Genomic DNA, 17655 nt, shown 5'->3' with positions numbered 1-17655 from the left:
GTAACATTACATGCATAATATGTAATATTTATCAGGTTACATAACAGTATATATTATAGAGATCAGGTCCGATAAAGATCAGCTTCTATAATACTATTTAATATACTACAGTATTATAAAGTATCACTGTCAACTATATAAAGAAATGTAAAACTGTTTTATTAATTTCTAAGAAAAAAAGAAATCTAAATATTACCTTTAAAATGTATACAGTATATTAGCCATTGCTACAACACTTTTTAATAAAATTTTCCTAAAATACAGGACTTTAAAAGTTTAAATATTACTGTCACACAAAAATATGTAAGTAGGCAGCTATAGTATTTTAGAAAACTAAAACATTTTTAAATTGTCTGAAATTTTATCAATTGTCCATATCGTTTAAGCATTACTAAGTTTAAATTTTTAAAATGAAGTGACTAACAAAATACTATAAGGAAGACTCATGTCAGACAGGACAGGTAACTGATAACTAAGTTAAGCTAAAAAAAAAATTAACCTAATTATCTGTGTTTCAAATAAAAGACTAAAGTAGGAAAGTAAATCCTGCATTATATAACAGAAAAATGACTTAAAGACTAACTTGTTACAAAAGATATTATATTCTTATAGGTCACAATGTGCCTCATGACATATGCAGGTGGGACAAAAGTAGATTTACAGCTGTTTGTATGGAAAAGAATATAATAATTAATAATAATACAAGAATAAACTCTCTGTTTCTTGTACTCACAATGAGAAACCTATTTTTGCCCCACCCTATATATTCCACATTTTTCTGAAAATAATGATTTTACAATTCCTCAAATCAGGCACTTCTTTCTATATACTATTTTATTTTTTAAGATCTCATACAGGTTTGAAATTAAATAAGAGTAATATTTAGCCTACAGATATTGTCAACATGCATATCAGTCAGGATAATCGCTACTATAGTATTGAGCAGATATATCACAAATTAATCCCAAATACCAAAATTTAAATAAAATAATAAACTTTAATCTTAAAAAATGGAATGGGATGAACATGACTGGAGTGAACTAAAACGTCTTCATTGAAACCGCCTATGTTCATTAAGAACGGCCCATCCACGAATGCACGCATACCCACCCTTCAGTTTGTGAGACAGAGATGAAAGAGCAGAGGCAGGCCCAGCTACACCATAATTTTTGTAAATGCGCTCACGAGAAGCAAGGTTGCGAGATGGAGATTCTACAGTGAAAAACAGTGGCAAAGAAGCAGCACAGATTCAATGGAAAAAAAGTTAGCAGAGAACACAAGCAGCAACAAAGCATTTCAAATGGTATGCACGACTTAACTATTAATAAAATTTATTCAGCTAGATTTTTCAACAAGTTTATATTTTTCTAAAATTCAAACAGAAAACATAGGTCAAATTAGTTAATTTAGATTAATAATGACAGCTTTAAATGTGGTAATTTAAAAGCTAAGTAAGGCTTATAGCTCTGATAAATCAAATCTGAGCATTTCTTTTTAGATTAATACTACTTAAACTCGCTTTTCTTTATGGACCTGGAGAGTACTATGTTAAGTGAAATAAGCCAGTCAGAGAAAGACAAGAATCATATGATGTCACTCATATGTAAATCTAATGAACAAAATAAACGAACAAAAACAGAATAGTCTCATAATTAGAGAATAAATGTCAGAGGAGAGGGGGGTTGTGGGCTGGATGAAAAGGTGAAGGAATTAAGGAAAATAAAAACAACCCAACTCATAGGCACAGACAACATCATGGAGATTACCAGAGGTAAGGGGGTTGAGGGTAGGGGTTGTAGACGATAATAAAGGGGAGATAATAGTGATGGAAGAAAATCTGAATTGGAGTGGTGAACATAAAATACAGTATACAGATGATGTATTATATAATTATAACTGAATCTATTGTCCCCTTGATTTCTGTAGGGACATGTGACTATGATGATTGCAATATGTATCTCAGAATGGACTCAAGTTAGCATTTATGATTATTTTTCTTAGTTTATCTTCAGTGAAAAATGTTAGTACCAACCCATATACTTAGTGTTTTTTTTAATAGATCTTATTATTGAGGTACCACACATTTTTTTATACATTTCACAACACAAACACAGCAAAAGAAATTACAAGTCAATGAACTATGTTAAATAGCCATGATTTACCATGCCAAAAATGAAGTAAAGTTAAATAATCTATCTTTTAAAAAGAATAGAATCTTAAAAGTATAGTCTTTTAAAAGCAGTATGCCAAAAATATCTCTATCTAAATCTTTTAAAAAATCCATTTATTTAAAATTTAAATTTCAGCAATTAAAATAAATATAAGTAATTGAGCTGAAATATATTCAGGTAATGAGATAGCTTTTTAATATTATTGAAATAAAAAAAACTGGATACAACATGTATTTTGCTCAAAACAGAAAATAGTTGACTGATTCATTATTACGGCCAAGATTATAAAGGTGAACTACTCATAAACCAAAAAGTTATTCCATGTAAGATACTGAGTACATATTATGTATCAGACATTGTCCTAGCCATTGAAGATAAAATGATGACTAGAAATAAAGTCCCAGCTTTTATGGAGCTTATCTTAAGGTGAAGGAAGAAATGAACAAATACATACACACTTGATCAAGTGGTGATAAACTTGGGAGTCATAAGCATGCAGATGTTGGAAACTATTACATGCTTGGATAAGACCACTTAGGGTGTGAGGTCTAGAAGAGACCAAAGCTCTGGGACATTCCTAGGATCCAGAATACAGCAGGATGTAAAAAAGAGACTGGAAATGAACACTTGCTGAGATAGGAAATATTCAGCAGGCAAAGAAGGAAATTCAAGGAAGAAAGTCAATTTTGTCAAACACTGTTGATAACTCAAGTAAAATGAGATCTTAGAATTGACAAGTGAATTAGAAAAAAAAAAAAAAAAAAGCCAAAGACTGACTCTAGCAATTTCTGTGGGTAAGGACAACTACAAGAATAACCTGCAGTGGGTTCAAAAGGGAATGGCAGGAGTGGATAGAGATGTACTACATGCCACCAAATCATTCTAAACAAAGTGTAAAAATGTTAGTGTTTTTGTTTTTTTCTTAGATATGTCTCCATTGATTTCAGAGAGAGGAAGGTAGAGGGATAGAGAGATAAAAACATTAATGATAATAGAAAATCATTGATCGGCTGCCTCCTGCATGCCTCTCACTGGGGACCAAGCCTGCAACCCAGGCATGTGCCCCAATTGGGAATCGTACTGTGACTTCCTTCTGGTTCATAGATTGATGTTCAACCACTGAGCCACAACGGTCAGGTAAAAAATGTTCAGGTTTTAATATTTTTGAGCATCCTTCTGTTTGAAGACTATAAAACTCAAAAGATACCAGGCATTGCAAAAGAAATTCTTATGCTATTTAAATATCATGTAATACATAGTCTCTAACTATCATTGAAAATATCAGTTAGAAGGATGTTAGCTTTTGACTGAAGAGTTAATTCAAGGGGAATTCCAAATGCCAATGTAAGGATACAGTCTCGTGGCTTGGCCGCTAAAGTCTGTGAAAACCGAGTTTGTCAGAAGGACACAGAAGCAGGAAATCAGAATACTATCTTAATTAGGAGCCACCATAAACATAAATGTGAAAAACTATGAGGATAATTGTAGGATAAGATGGCAGAGGTTTAAGAACAAACTCCTGGAAAAGGTTTTGAAGACAAAATAGACTTTAAGTCTTTTTCAATTTAAAAAGCCTAGAGAGATTGGATTCCTAGGCATTATTCAGAGTGGGTAAGAAGAAAAACTTTATTTTTTTAATCCTCACATGAGGATATTTTTCTATTGATTTTTAGAGAGAATGGAAGAGAGAGGGAAGACAGAGAGAAACATCAATGTGAGAGAAACACATCCATTGGTTGCCTCTTGCATGAGCCCCAACCAGGCCCGGGCCAGGGAGAAGCCTGCAACCGAGGTTAAGTGCCCTTGACCAGAATTGAACCCGGGACCCTTTGGTCTGCAGGCCAACCCTCAACCCACTGAGCCAAACCGGCTAGGGCAAAAGGTTATTGTTAAATGCCTAATAAATTAAGCTGTGACTACAGATAACACTTGTGCTATGCATATAATTTATAATAAAGTTTGCTCATTTAAATATACTTTGATATAGTTAACTTTTTAAAAGATTCACGTTTTTCAATTTTAAAAAAAGAAAGTAAACTGATAGTAAGCAATATCACTGCATAATATATATGTATGTCCAGAAACCTATAAATGTATTGGGAGAAAAGTGGAATTATGTGAATGATAAAGGAACCTAAGACGTGGAATAGGAACTAAAAATTATTTACATAAATGTTAGTATACTAAATGAATAATAAAAGAATGAAAGATAGAACAAAATTTCCAAATAAGGATAAAACAGAAATAAGCTTTTCATTAGAAAATAACAGTAACCCACATGATACGAATGCAGAAAGAGGAATGAAAATATGTAAGATGGATAACCCTCAAACATGATGTGTCTCTAAATGACTTCTAGATGTAACTGTACTTGGATAAAACATAGGTAACATATTACTGATTACATAGTAAATCCCTAGTAAATATGGTTAAGAGATATAACATTAAGGAAAAGCATATCATTTCAGAGTTTGTGGTGGATGAGATAGAAAAATTCGGAGCAAAATATGATATACATCCTAGGTCTTAAAAAATTCCAACAAAAGATTAAAGATTGCTCCTTGAACAGTGACTAGAGACACACAAAAAGAAAAATCTGGTTTCCCCAAATTGCTTATTAGTTGCAAAGGAAAAAATAGTTTTTATACATCAGAGAAACAAGACGTGTTTGTTCAGGTGATTAACAATAACCATAATCATGTCCTGCCTTCAGAAGGATATAACATGTATGTAGCACAAAGACAGCTAAAATTGCAAACAAAACTAAAAGGCTTTCAGGATAAAATACTTGTTTGTAGAAAGAATAAAAAAGCAAGAACCAGTCACTGCCTCGAACCCAGGAAAAGAATGAACCACAGATAAATTAGAGGCATGTTCCATTCTTTCATTGTTGTTCGGAGGCAGGGGGCAGGACTTTGTTTCCATATTCTCTATCAAACTGAGAGCAGACAACCAGAGCAGCCTGTGACAGTGTGACTTTCCCATCTAGTAGTTTATCAGGGATGTTGCCAAGGGATTTAAGGTACAAATAAGAAGGTTAGAGGAAATGACCTCTTGGCTTTTCCAATTTTTACAGTTTATGTAAGGTAATTGAGATGTAATTGGAAAAACAAAATTACTGGAGTTAAGTCTCTCTTATTTAAGTCTTAGGTTTTCCAGTTACCAGTTAACTATAACTTTGGGCAAGTCACTGAGAATTCTTGTATCTCCAAAATAAGAGCTGGATGACTTTTTATGCATCTTGAACACTAGCAATTAATTATGCCATCATATGACATATTCCTTAAATAAACTGAAGGGAGAGGGAGAAGAAAGTCATTCCCTAATGATAAGTGATGAAAAGTCTCATTTAAAAAGATAAATATTTAGTTGACTTTGGTGATGGTATCATGGTGTATGCATATGTTCAAACTCATCAAAATGTATACATTTAAATTTCAATTAAGCTGTAACAATATATAGTTTTAATTTTGCTAAGTCTAAGCAATGAGATATACTACAGTGTAGAAGTTTTAGAGAAAAGTGAGAAATAAGGAAGACCTAATATGAAAGTAGAATTTAAATTCTTTGAGAACTGTTTTCTAGTCATGGCTGATGTATCTCAGTGATTAGAACATTGTCCCTCACACCAAAGGATCATGGGTTCGATTCCCGGTCAGAGCACAAACCCAGGTTGCAGATTCTATCCCCAATTAGGGTGTATGAGGCAGTCAATTGATGTTTCTCTTTCACATCAATGTTTCTCCCTCTCCCTCTCACCTTTTTCTTTCTCTCTGGAATCAATGAAAAAAAATGTCTTTGGGTGAGGATTGAAAAAAAAAAAGCTTTCTAAATTAAATTAATTGCAAATCATGAAAATACTTTAATGATTCATTTTTACTCTAAATGTACATAGAAATAATTTGATGGTGTATTTACAACTTATCAGTCAGCAATTTGTTAGTTATGAAAATGCCAATATGTTTTTCCCAAATATGCTTTTCATATTCAAATTATATTACAGTTTACTGGAGCTAAATTACCCAAATGACCTAATTTTTTTCTTAAAATCTACTTTTTATTCTGTTAATGATATTAGGTAAGAATTTTATCTTTCAAAACAAAAACAAGAAAACTGACTTCCTTCTAGACTGGCTCCCCTAACTGTGATTAGCATGTCCTGTGCATTTTATAGCCTAAATATTTCTAAACTTGTTTCTACCTTTACATTCCCACTGTAATTTACTTAGTTTAAAAGCCCTACTCAGCATTTCTTTGGACTTCTTGCCTCTAACTTTCACCCTTTCTCCAGGATCTTTTTCATAATATTTTCAGTTCTTGCATAAATGTAAAACTGATCCTGTCACTCTTTTGTTTAAAATTCTGTGGAGCTACATATTTCCCTCCTCTGCTCCCTCCCTCTTATTTCCTATACTTAGAGGATAAAATCTAATCTACTAAGTATGGCTTATAAGACCCTTTACAATGGCCCCATTCTCCCTAGTTTAAAATGCTGCCACTAGGGCATTAACACTCTCAGCTACAAATGCATTAAGTTTCTCAACTGAAGCATGTTTTCCAGCATGATCAAATGAGCTGATTCATACGAAGTGGTTAAAATGGTGTCTGTTATATGGTAAATGTTTGAAATGTGTTTGCCATTTCTATTTCATACCTTTTCTTCTTTCCTCAAACTACCAACATACTCTCCATATGTTAACTCTGGGATGTTACCAGCTTCCTTTTTTACTGAAACAAACAAACAAACAAACAAACAAACACAAAAGAACATCCTCAAGCTCCTAACACTATACCTTCTTCTTTCTCTCCTGTTATGACAGATAAACGATGTGTGCTCCTACTTAGCCGACCTTCCCACTTGGTGCTAGATTTCATCCTCTCTCCTATGCAAGAATATTGTTCAAGCAATTCTCCTGTCTCTTGCATCATCAATTTCTCACTCTCTCTATTGGATCATTCTCCTTAGAAAACAACCTTGATATTATTTTTTTCCATTAAAAAACAAGTAAGTCAAAAACATCTCCAGACGTCACATCATCTCTCCTAGTTTCACTTTGTTTTCTTTTCCCTGTAGAGTAAATCTTAAGAGAGCAGGTACAGATGTCATTCTCTACCTCAGTCCACTAGAATCTTATTGCCGATTTGCTTACTAGGTCTAAAAACTACACAAATAATTTTGAAATAAAAAAGTAAATTATAGAACATACTTCTTTCTCTCTCATGCATGGTAAGACAAGGAAAATTTATAACTTTCATTTCTGAAATTTTTCTATTTCACTAGAATAACTGGTGAAGTAACTTGTTTATATATATAGGTATGTGTACATTTATAATAAAATAATTTTGCTAATTAAAAAATCAACAAATTAATTTGCCATATTATTTCAAATTGCAGAGATTAGTGAAAAAAACTATGCTTCAGAAAAAACACACCCTAAAGAATCCTATCTAATAAAGAGGGAATAAGCTAATTGACCCTCATGCCGTCACAAAGATGGCGGCGCCCACAACCAATAAGGAGGGAATATACTAATTGACTGCCATGCCCTCAAAGATGGGGGCGACCAGGCCGGCAGGGGAGGGCAGTTGAGGGCGACTGGGCCAGCATGGCAGGGCAGTTGGGGGCAACTGGGCTGGCAGGGGAGGGCAGTTGGGGGCGAATGGGATGGCAGGGGAGCAGTTAGGCATTGATCAGGCTGGCAGGGGAGTGGTTAGGGGCAATCAGGCAGGCAGGCAGGTGAGCGGTTGGGAGCCAGCAGTCCCGGATTGTGAGAGTGATGTTCGACTGTCAGTTTAGGCCCAATCCCTAAACCGGCAGTTGGATATCCCCCGAGGAGTCCCAGACTGGAGAAGGTGCAGGTTGGGCTGTGGGAAGCTCCCCCTCCTCCCCCGCCCAGTGCACAAATTTCATGCACCGGGCCTCTAGTTACTAATAATGCTCATAGAAATGTTAGATAAAGTTGACATGGGGGTAGTTCATGTGTATTTCTGTAGAGCTCATCTACTTAGCTGGGAACTTGAGTTATGACATTTTGGAAATCTTTTCCTTTCAAACCAAGCTACATTCTTAAAATTAAACTATAAAGGGGAAAATAACCAATCTAAAGCTAATACTCTAGATCAGCGGTTCTCAACCTGTGGGTCGTGACCCCTTTGGGAGGTCGAATGACCCTTTCACAGGGGTCACCTAAGACCATTGGAAAATACATATATAATTACATATTGTTTTTGTGATTAATCACTATGCTTTAATTATGTTCAATTTATAACAATGAAATTGGGGGTCACCGCAACGTGAGGAACTGTATTAAAGGGTCTCGGCATTAGGAAGGTTGAGAACCACTGCTCTAGATGCTAGAACTAAATGTAAGCAGAAATTATGTATATGAATAGATTTTGTATTAATCATCAGTAGGCAAAGTTGAATATTTGAAAACATGGCCTTTGTAGTTAATAGAACTACCTCATGTTCTGGATATACCATCTTACTATGACTGTTTCTATAGTAAATCATTTATCTTCTCTAAGCTTGTTTCCTTATCTGTAAAATGGAGACATTATCTCAAATGAGGATGTATTAGAGTGCTTAAGTACAGTGTTTAATACACAGTGATGATGATCCATACTAGCAAAAATTAACAATATGATTTCCTATATGTTTTATTTTAGTATCACAAAAGTATAAGACAAAAGTGATTCTCATTTTACTAACTAGTAAAGGCAGTATACGCAATCCACCTTCTAAAGCAAGATGAAATGCTGGTGGAATGGATGGCAGTGAAGTTCAGGAAAGGATAACTTACTCAGGTAGTCCTAATAATGGGCACTCTGCCACATTTAATTTTCCTAATAAGATATGATGAATACAATTCTAATTTATTTCCAACATATTAAAAACTATTTTTGGATTCCATAGCCTTTTTTTAGTTATGCTAAAGATTAAATCTTCTGGTTTCTGGAATTTGGAAGTCAAACTTCAGTGAAATGCTGCTGAGAATAAGAGGTATATAAAAAGATCTAAGTAATTCCTGTTACAGTACAGGCAAGTAATGATTCAGAAAATTCGTGAGACATTTCTAGGCAACAATTTCAAATTTATCCCAAGACGGTGGCAAAGAAGTGGGGATATTGATAACACTTAGACACAATATGCATAAAATTCTATTGACACCTGCCGGCAGGAAATTTATCCTTTCGAAGAGACAAATCTGATTTATCTTAGTCTTTATAGTTCATTTAAAAATATTTCATTAAATAACTTAGTAAAATAAAAATAGTATTACACTTGTTTTTGAGAAGACTTGTAATGACCCTTTAGATCAGGGGTGGGAAACATCCGACCCATGGGCCGCAAAAAACTTACAAAATAATTTGGAATGCTCCTGCCAAACCATTAGGAGTGAATTAATTAAATGTTTGACCAAATACAGCAGGCTAATTTTTAAGTTGATAATTTTGGATGGCCCGCAAATGACATAAATATCCAATGGTCTTTGGGGGAAAAAAAGGGTTTCCTACCCCTGCTTTAGATAGAACAAACAGCTCCTTATTCTTAGTTCTCCTGCCTATTGTCACCAAGACATTATCAGAGTAATTTCTGTTTAAAATTTATACATATAATATGAATTTCCTGATTATGACTTATTTTCCTTTGTTTTTTTCCCTTGTTCTTACCTTTAAAACTTCCTGCAATCTGAATACATCTAAATAAAAAAGTCTATTGCTCCATAAAATGAATAAACTAATTAAGTCTTTACTCCTCTATATCCTTCAATAATGCTTATCAAGAAAGAAAAAAAAACTATTTCATACATGTGACACTATTGTATTTCTTCAAAATTCTTTTAAGAGACACTCAAGTGAATGTCATATATAGAGATGATTAGCTAAATTGATACTGCTTATATTTCTAAACTAACTTCATTAGTTGAACTTACCTAATATATAGCACAAATCTAGAAGTTTATAATCTTGCATATGTTTTACCTTAGTTAGATAATTATATCACAGTGAATACCATCATTTGCTAACTATATATATACTACCCTGGTTCCTAATAAAAACTAAATGAACTAGCATTATCTTAAGTAATCCTAATAACAGTTATCAAAGTAATTTTGAAGAAAAATAACTTAGACATCAGTGTGGATGTAGTTTATTAAAGCAAAGAGGTCATGCATTTGAATCCAAATAATGGTTGTGTAAGCTAAGACTTTGATAAACTATCTCACTCAGTGAGTGTATTTATATATTATATAGCCAACATGTGAACTGAAGGCCAAGAAGAACATACTGTCATATTGTAAGGAGCTTAGAGAAGTTTACGTGGAAGCATCAGGAGGTCATTAAGATAAAGGAACACTCAGTTAAGTGTAATTTTTTTGGGTTTATTTTCCATATTGGTGTGAGGTATTATCATGGATGAAAGGCTAGAGTAATCCTAGGAGGCTGAACTGGAATCAAATGATCAGTTTAATGTGTTAAGAATGAGAACAGCAGCAAAAAAATAAAAAGCAAGAGAAGAAAAACCAATTTGAAAAAATTTGGAAACCTAAATTGCTATACATTTTTATGAGCAACAAATTCACTTAAATGAAACAAACGTGCCCAGTACATTCTCTCCTCCACCTACTGGAATAGTGAAATAGGTTTATTCTCTTGGGGAATCTCTAAGTAACAGAAATCCAACATAAAACAAAGAACATTATCCCTATAACTGGTGCTTAGCATAGTCATGCATATTATAAAATAAAATTTTAAATTAAATATGTTTTTTCTAACATGTTTTATGGTACATATTTGCGAATACAGGAATTAGAAAGTGTAAGTCATATTTTAATAACTACACTTTAAAAAGTGTGATTAAAAACAAATGTCTTAGCTGCAGAATGTCTTAGCTCAGAATAGCTTAAATGCTTAAAAAATGTGGGAAGGAATAACAGTCCTCATTAAGTAAAACCAATCTGTTGAGTTGATAAATAATTAGTAACTGATAAACAACTCAAAACAAAGCTTCAGCAATAGCTTAATGAGGCAGGTAAGACTGACAGACTTACTCTGAAGCTGAGGCTGCTGGAAGGAAAGGGGCTGTCCGAACACAAATGGGCTGTGGACTAGGGAAGAGGGAGGTTTTGCAGCTTGATCAAAGATGGAAGGAGCTGGGAGATTGGGCCGTGACTGAATTGAATTCAATATGGCACTCAGTTGGTCACCTGCAGTGGGCAAAACAGTCAAAACTACAACTTGTTATTAACACCCAAAATGGCAAAGTAAGCCGTGTTTTATGACATTCAGATAGTCAAACACTAAATAAAACTATGCCAGTTCAGAAATACGTGGAAGTTGGTGATCATTATCCTGAAATTAGGGACCAAAAGTTTCATGTTGTTTTACTATTGGAAGCACCCCACAAAATCTATTATAATAGCCCAAATCGATTTAAATTCATATACACCATCTAGCAGCAGCATGTGAGAATACCAAGTCTATGAAGAACCTATGATACATTGAACATCATGTAAGAATAAGTGAAGATCTAAATGTCTTGTATGTAGTACCTGACAATGACTAAATATCACCCTACCTCATATACAGTACACTTCAGGCAAAAAATAAGCAAATAAGATGAGGTTTTGTTTTTTTAAAATGTGGAATTCAAGGGTGGCAAAGTATATGTTATTAACTTAGTAATATATTTATATTATAGTTAAAATTTTCATTTTTAAAAGTTAATGTTGAAGAAATTATACATTTTGAAAAGCATGATCTCTTTTGCTTTAATGAGTAATATAAAAATCTATATGACAATAATATAAAAAGGAATATGAGGTATCTAATTTATTAGAATAGTATCTCAAATATGAATTCTGACATTTTCCCTTAAACTTAAATATAAAGGAAAATAACAGAAGAACATTTTAAAATATATGAAGTAATGTAACTGGATAGATAATAGTTTCTCATTTATGAGAATATATATAAAATAGTTTAAATGATGCTAAAGAGAAAAAAATATTCCCAGACAAAGGCACAACTGGAAAACAGCACCTCTCAGAGCCACATTTCTTATGTATAATAAACCTTCATGAATGAACATTTCAAATGAAGCACCAACAGGAATAGACTTATATGGAAAGAGCTGTGCACACAAGCTGTACATTTTTACTGTTTTTAAAAAAATTAATGCTATAGGTTAAAAAAGGATTTTAAAGATTATGATGAATTTTATAAAGAAAAATAATTTCTTGATCTTGAATAGTATGAGTTAAATAAAATGGGAACTATTATTAAAGGTATGATAATAAATAAATGTTAGATATTTATTCAGATTAAAGTTCTTAATATTTCTTTGCTTCACCTAAATACTTTAAAAGCCTATTAATAATTACATGCTATTTTTGAGCCATATTAGCAAATTACATTTCTAAAAAGTAATATATCATTTTTATTAATAACACATGTTGTCGGCAACGTTTGTATCTCTTAAAAGTTGATTTTTATGGATGCCCTATAAATTATATTTTAAATGCTGATTTTAAAGTGATAGCCACCAGTACAATTTAGACATTTTAGAGACTGAAAACATACAAATTGAACTAAACATGGCTTTAAAACAGATTACTACAGAAGTATAGTAGTGGTAAGTAAGCGTCGATATTTTAACTTAAGGATTGACAAAGGTTGAAAGGGACATAAAGAAAACACCACCAAGAATTTACCCTACTTAAATATGAAGATCTAGCTAAAGTTAGTTGAAATCTGAACTACCAGAAATGAGTAAGCATATGGTACGCAAACCTGTAGAAGAGATCAGCACAACAGAGCAGGGAGAGCCAAACCAAAAGGAAATCTTGTGGTTAGGCTTCCTTCATATAAATATTCTGTGGAAAATAATATATGAAGTGGCTTTATTTTAAATGGAATATTTCCTCTAATTGAGGTAATTTTATTTTTTATAGACTCATTATTTTACTTGCTCTGTAAGAAAGGTATAATGAAACTATTTATTTCTTGAAATCATCAGGAGAATTAGTTTAAATAACACTTTAAATTAAAATTATTTCCATGAATTATTCTCCCTCTTACCTATCATCCAACTGAATGCAACCTGTTGACTATATGGCTAATTTTGCAGGAGTCAGACTCATAGGAAAGAACATGAATGTTTCTGAACTGATATACAAATGAAATTTTGATTAAAATTCAGGTATAAATTATTTCAAAATAATAAAAAGCTAATATACTAATTAGAACAAAGAGCAGAACAACTGTCCAGATGAACTTCCGGACGAACGTCCAGACAACCTTAAGGATAAAGCCAGGGCTGTGAGGGCCAGGGCAGCAAGGGCTGCGAGGGCCGAGCCCCTTGCACAAATTTCATGCATCGGGCTTCTAGTTTCAAAATAACTGTTGTTTCAACTGTCCATGATGCTGCTCTTTTCCATTCATGTAGCTCAAAAAGTTACATACATTTTGTATCCATACTAGAGGTCCGATGCACGAAATTAGTGCGGGCGGGGGGGGGTCCCTTAGCCTGGCCTGCACCCTCTCGCAATCCAGGACCACTGGCTCCTAACTGCTGGCCTGCCTACCTGCCTGATCGCCCCTAACCACTCTGCCTGCCTGCCCAATTGCTCCTAAACCCTCTGCCTGCCTGCCTGATCGCCCCAACTGCCTCTACCTGCTTGATCTCCCCTAACCACTCACCTGCCTGCCTGATCACCCCTAACTGCTCGCCTGCCTGCCTGATCACCCCTAACTGCTCGCCTGCCTGATCGCCCCTAACCACTCTGCATGCCTGCCTAATTGCCCCTAACCACTCTGCCTTGGCCCCCGCCCACTGTGGCGGCCGCCTCTGCCTCGGCCCCTGCCACCGCAGCTTCGTCCAGAAGGTCATCTGGAATGACGCCCGGAAGGTCTTTCGGCTGTCCAGTCTAATTAGTACATTATGCTTTTATTATTATAGATGGCTTAGGGTTCATTATACATACCAAACCCAAAGATATAATGTAATGCAATTGTAAATGAACTAAGATAACTTGGTTAGACATTCAAAACCCCACAAATTTAATAAAACTGATATACAATATTATTTAAAAATATTACTTAAAATGTTTTTATTTTAAGTGGATCATTTTAGAAAGTTCTTTTTTGCTTATTAACATTACTCCTAATAATTAGAATTCTTTGACTATAGTGACACAAAATCTTTATGATGCAAGTTCAAAATGAGTGTCTCTAAAATAGTAACAAATAAGTAAACTTAATTATAAACTTAAACTAAAACTGACAAAAACACAAATACTAAAGAAACATCTTTGTAAACATTTGGCTCTTGGTTTTCTAGGAACAAACTTTAATGAAGTTTTGTAGGTCAAGAATAATTAAAATGAGTACAAGAGAAGGTAATAAAAATATTAAAATAAGGTATGTCAAAGACTACTTTTAAAAACCTACCTTTATTATTTCCAAGTCCATAATCAAATCCTTGGGCACTGCAACTTGCCCCTTTATTAAACGCTTGTACTGAGAAAGGGCTTGGAGGAGGAGTTTGAGAATTTTGATCCAGAAGAACTTGTTCTACAATAAAAGGCAAAGCTATAAAATTAGTTTTTTATGTGTTATCCCCTGTTCAAAGAACAAAGAGATAATTCAAGAAAATGTTTATGATAGTCAGATTTAAAAATACCTCACATTTAGATCTGATAATAAGTTTACCAATTAGGTTACTGACAAAGTACATGACAAATCTTTGTTTTCATTTATTAAATACACAGTAAAATTTATAAATGGGATATTCTCTTATGGAGCCAATTTACTTTTATTGTGGTAGAAATACATCACTGAATATAGTACACTAATATTTCTGGACCAGAAACTCATATTTATAACAAATTTAAACAAGGGCATTTTACAAAACAAAAATAGATGCCCTATAACCAGAAATCAAAATATTTTGTATATTTTTATTCAAACAGGAAAAACATCTTCAAAATGTCTAAGGATATGGTACCAAAAGAAATTTTCACTTGTGAAATATTTTAAGTTTTGAATGCAAAAATTATTGAAAATTTAAATTTTAACTTACTTTTACTTATTATATAAAGATAGTTTCCCCTAAATAAAAAGATAATAAACCAGGACATGCAGTCAGAGTTATTAATGCATCCTGAAGTCAACAAATGTATCAGAATTCTTATTTCAAGAAAGAAATGGCAAATATTTTACCTAGTTTACCAATTGCAACAATACAACATAAAATTGGTAAGCTAAATTAATCCTCTATTAACAATCCAGTGGCTATAAAATTCTAACTGATATAATACTAAAAACACTAATATCTTAATTAAAGTCATATAATGCCAGCTAAAAGAAAGCAAAAATAAAAACTGCTGAATGAAAGGTAAAAAGGAAAAGTACTTCTTTAAAAATAACTTTATAAATAATAAAAAGTTTTAAATTTATTTTTTAAAAGTCAACATCCCTTTAAATAGAAAACAGAACTAGAAGAACATGGTGGGGTAAATTGGAATTCTGCTGTAACTATGGTAGTGTACAATCTACCCTTTACCAGCATTTTTAGACTTTTTTTAATAAACCAATCATAGCACTTCCCTTAGGCAATGGTCTTTAGTATAAGATATTTCAGCAGTGGAATATTTCTTCTGGAAAACACTCATGAACAGTCATCTGAATGGAAAAGATAGCATCGCTTTCACCCTGTAGAGTCAAAATGGTCTGGCACCAAGTGTAAACTGTTTTGACCATAGCAGTAACTTTGCTTACTAGGTTTTAACTATGGATACCAAAGACCAATAAAGAATTTTTACAAAGAGGAAAGCCTTTGTTTTGCTCATACTACTTTATAGAAATAAATTACTATAATGCCAAGTCCTCTTATTTCCATATTAAATAGTTACATACTAATACCAATGAGCAGACTATTTGGATACTGTATCAACTAATCTTAGTGGTTTTAAAGCACTAACTTCTTATCATTTCTTTCCTTTTCACCTCAGTGTTTATGTAAAAAAATATTAAGACTCACATTATGACTATATGTATAGATAAAGAGCAAAGCATTACGTGACTGTTATTTGTTCATTTGTCTTTCATATCAAACTCACAAAGTATCTTCGTTTTGTAAATGAGAAAACTGAGGCACAGAGCTACTAGGTAAACTGGCTGAGGTCTCATAACTAGAAAAGTTGTAGAGTTGGCGTCTGTGCCCTGGCAGTCCAGCTCCAGAGTCCTCTCTTATACATTAAACTACATGGCCAGGTAAAATGACTATTAAGCTAGAAAAGACCCTTTGCTAGTCACTTAAACCATTCTCATATTATTTAACTATATCCTACATAAATCTGATCTCACTTCAGGTATTTTAATTTATATCTGAATATGCCTATAAAATGAAAATCTTTGAGAATTTATGAATATGTAGTTAATATACTGTAATATGTAGTATGTTATAAATGAGGTCATTTTGTAAAATGTCAGATTTACATCAAATGGAGACTTTTTCTTTTTCAAAATAGTTCTACCATGTCAACATTTTATGACCACATCATCTCTAAGAAAAATTTATCTGTAAAGACAAGGGAGTAGGTTCCCAAATAATGTTCAATGAATTATTATTTTTTACTTAAATTCTTTATTGTTTAAAGTATTACATATGTCTCCTTTTTTCCCCATTGACCTCTCCCTGCGTTCCATGAATTACTGATACAGTAGGTATGGTGTAATGAGCACAGATTTTGAAACAGAAATGAAGATTCTGGCTCAAGTCTTATATCTGCCATCTATCCAGTTGTATAATCGTAGGCAAAGTAATTTTAAATTTTATGAGTTTTAGTTTCCTTACCAGTAAAATGAAGATTATATAACCTATCACAAAGGCTTATTGTGGAAAAAAGGGGGAATGTTTTATTTATAATTCTAATACATCTAAATGTACTCTATCATTCAAGCAGGTTTCAAACTGTTTTGAATTTATATTTATGGCCATATTGCCTCTTGGATAATGAATATTTTACGTTTATTCTTTCTTAGATAAAAAAGCATATAGTATTATCTATCTGACATTATTCTATATTTTTGGGATTTGGTAGAAAAGTATATGCTTAATTTACCCATTTATTTTGATGTCCTTAATAATATTTTTGTGACTCAACTTAAAGTTATAAACTTAGTGAGCAAAAAACTCTGCGCCTGTCCATAGGAAGAATCTGGGTATGCAGAAGTAAAAATTAACTTCAATATAGTATCAGTTTTGCTCCAGTGGTGAATACAGTTCTTTAGGAACACTGAGGGAATTCTTGACTCTGTCAGATCAGTGTGGTCTGAACTCTGAAGAACAAGTTTTTCCATCATGTGAATAGAAAGGGAGACAAAATGGAAAATATTTTATTAAATGAGATCACTGTTGAAAAACGTAAATGAAGTTTCAAGTTGAAACTCTAACAACAAAATAGGAAACCCCCAG

At 33.1% G+C, this 17655-nt stretch overlaps 1 protein-coding gene across 8 annotated transcripts in view; it reads right to left on the bottom strand.

Annotated features, from left to right (window-relative positions):
* Window positions 1-17655, bottom strand: part of MYCBP2 (MYC binding protein 2) — a 272896-nt gene that overhangs the window by 60195 nt on the left and 195046 nt on the right. For 3 of the 8 annotated variants that reach the window (XM_070408910.1, XM_070408914.1, XM_070408911.1), the window contains 2 exons: window positions 14628-14750; window positions 11228-11383 (listed from right to left, as the gene is read on the bottom strand). In XM_070408910.1, the coding sequence (XP_070265011.1) occupies window positions 11228-11383; window positions 14628-14750 (279 nt within the window). Of the gene's footprint in view, window positions 1-1110; window positions 1213-11227; window positions 11408-14627; window positions 14751-17655 lie in introns of all 8 variants that reach the window. The other 5 variants (XM_070408912.1, XM_070408913.1, XM_070408907.1 and 2 more) reach the window with 4 other exon arrangements.

This window comes from Myotis yumanensis, unplaced genomic scaffold, assembly GCF_028538775.1.
Source record: "Myotis yumanensis isolate MYYU_CA2020_CCGP unplaced genomic scaffold, mMyoYum1.0.hap1 SCAF_3, whole genome shotgun sequence".
Taxonomy (NCBI): Eukaryota; Metazoa; Chordata; class Mammalia; order Chiroptera; family Vespertilionidae; genus Myotis; species Myotis yumanensis.
The sequence above is the reverse complement of the archived record's forward strand: the minus strand, read 5'-3'. Positions and strand labels throughout refer to the sequence as shown.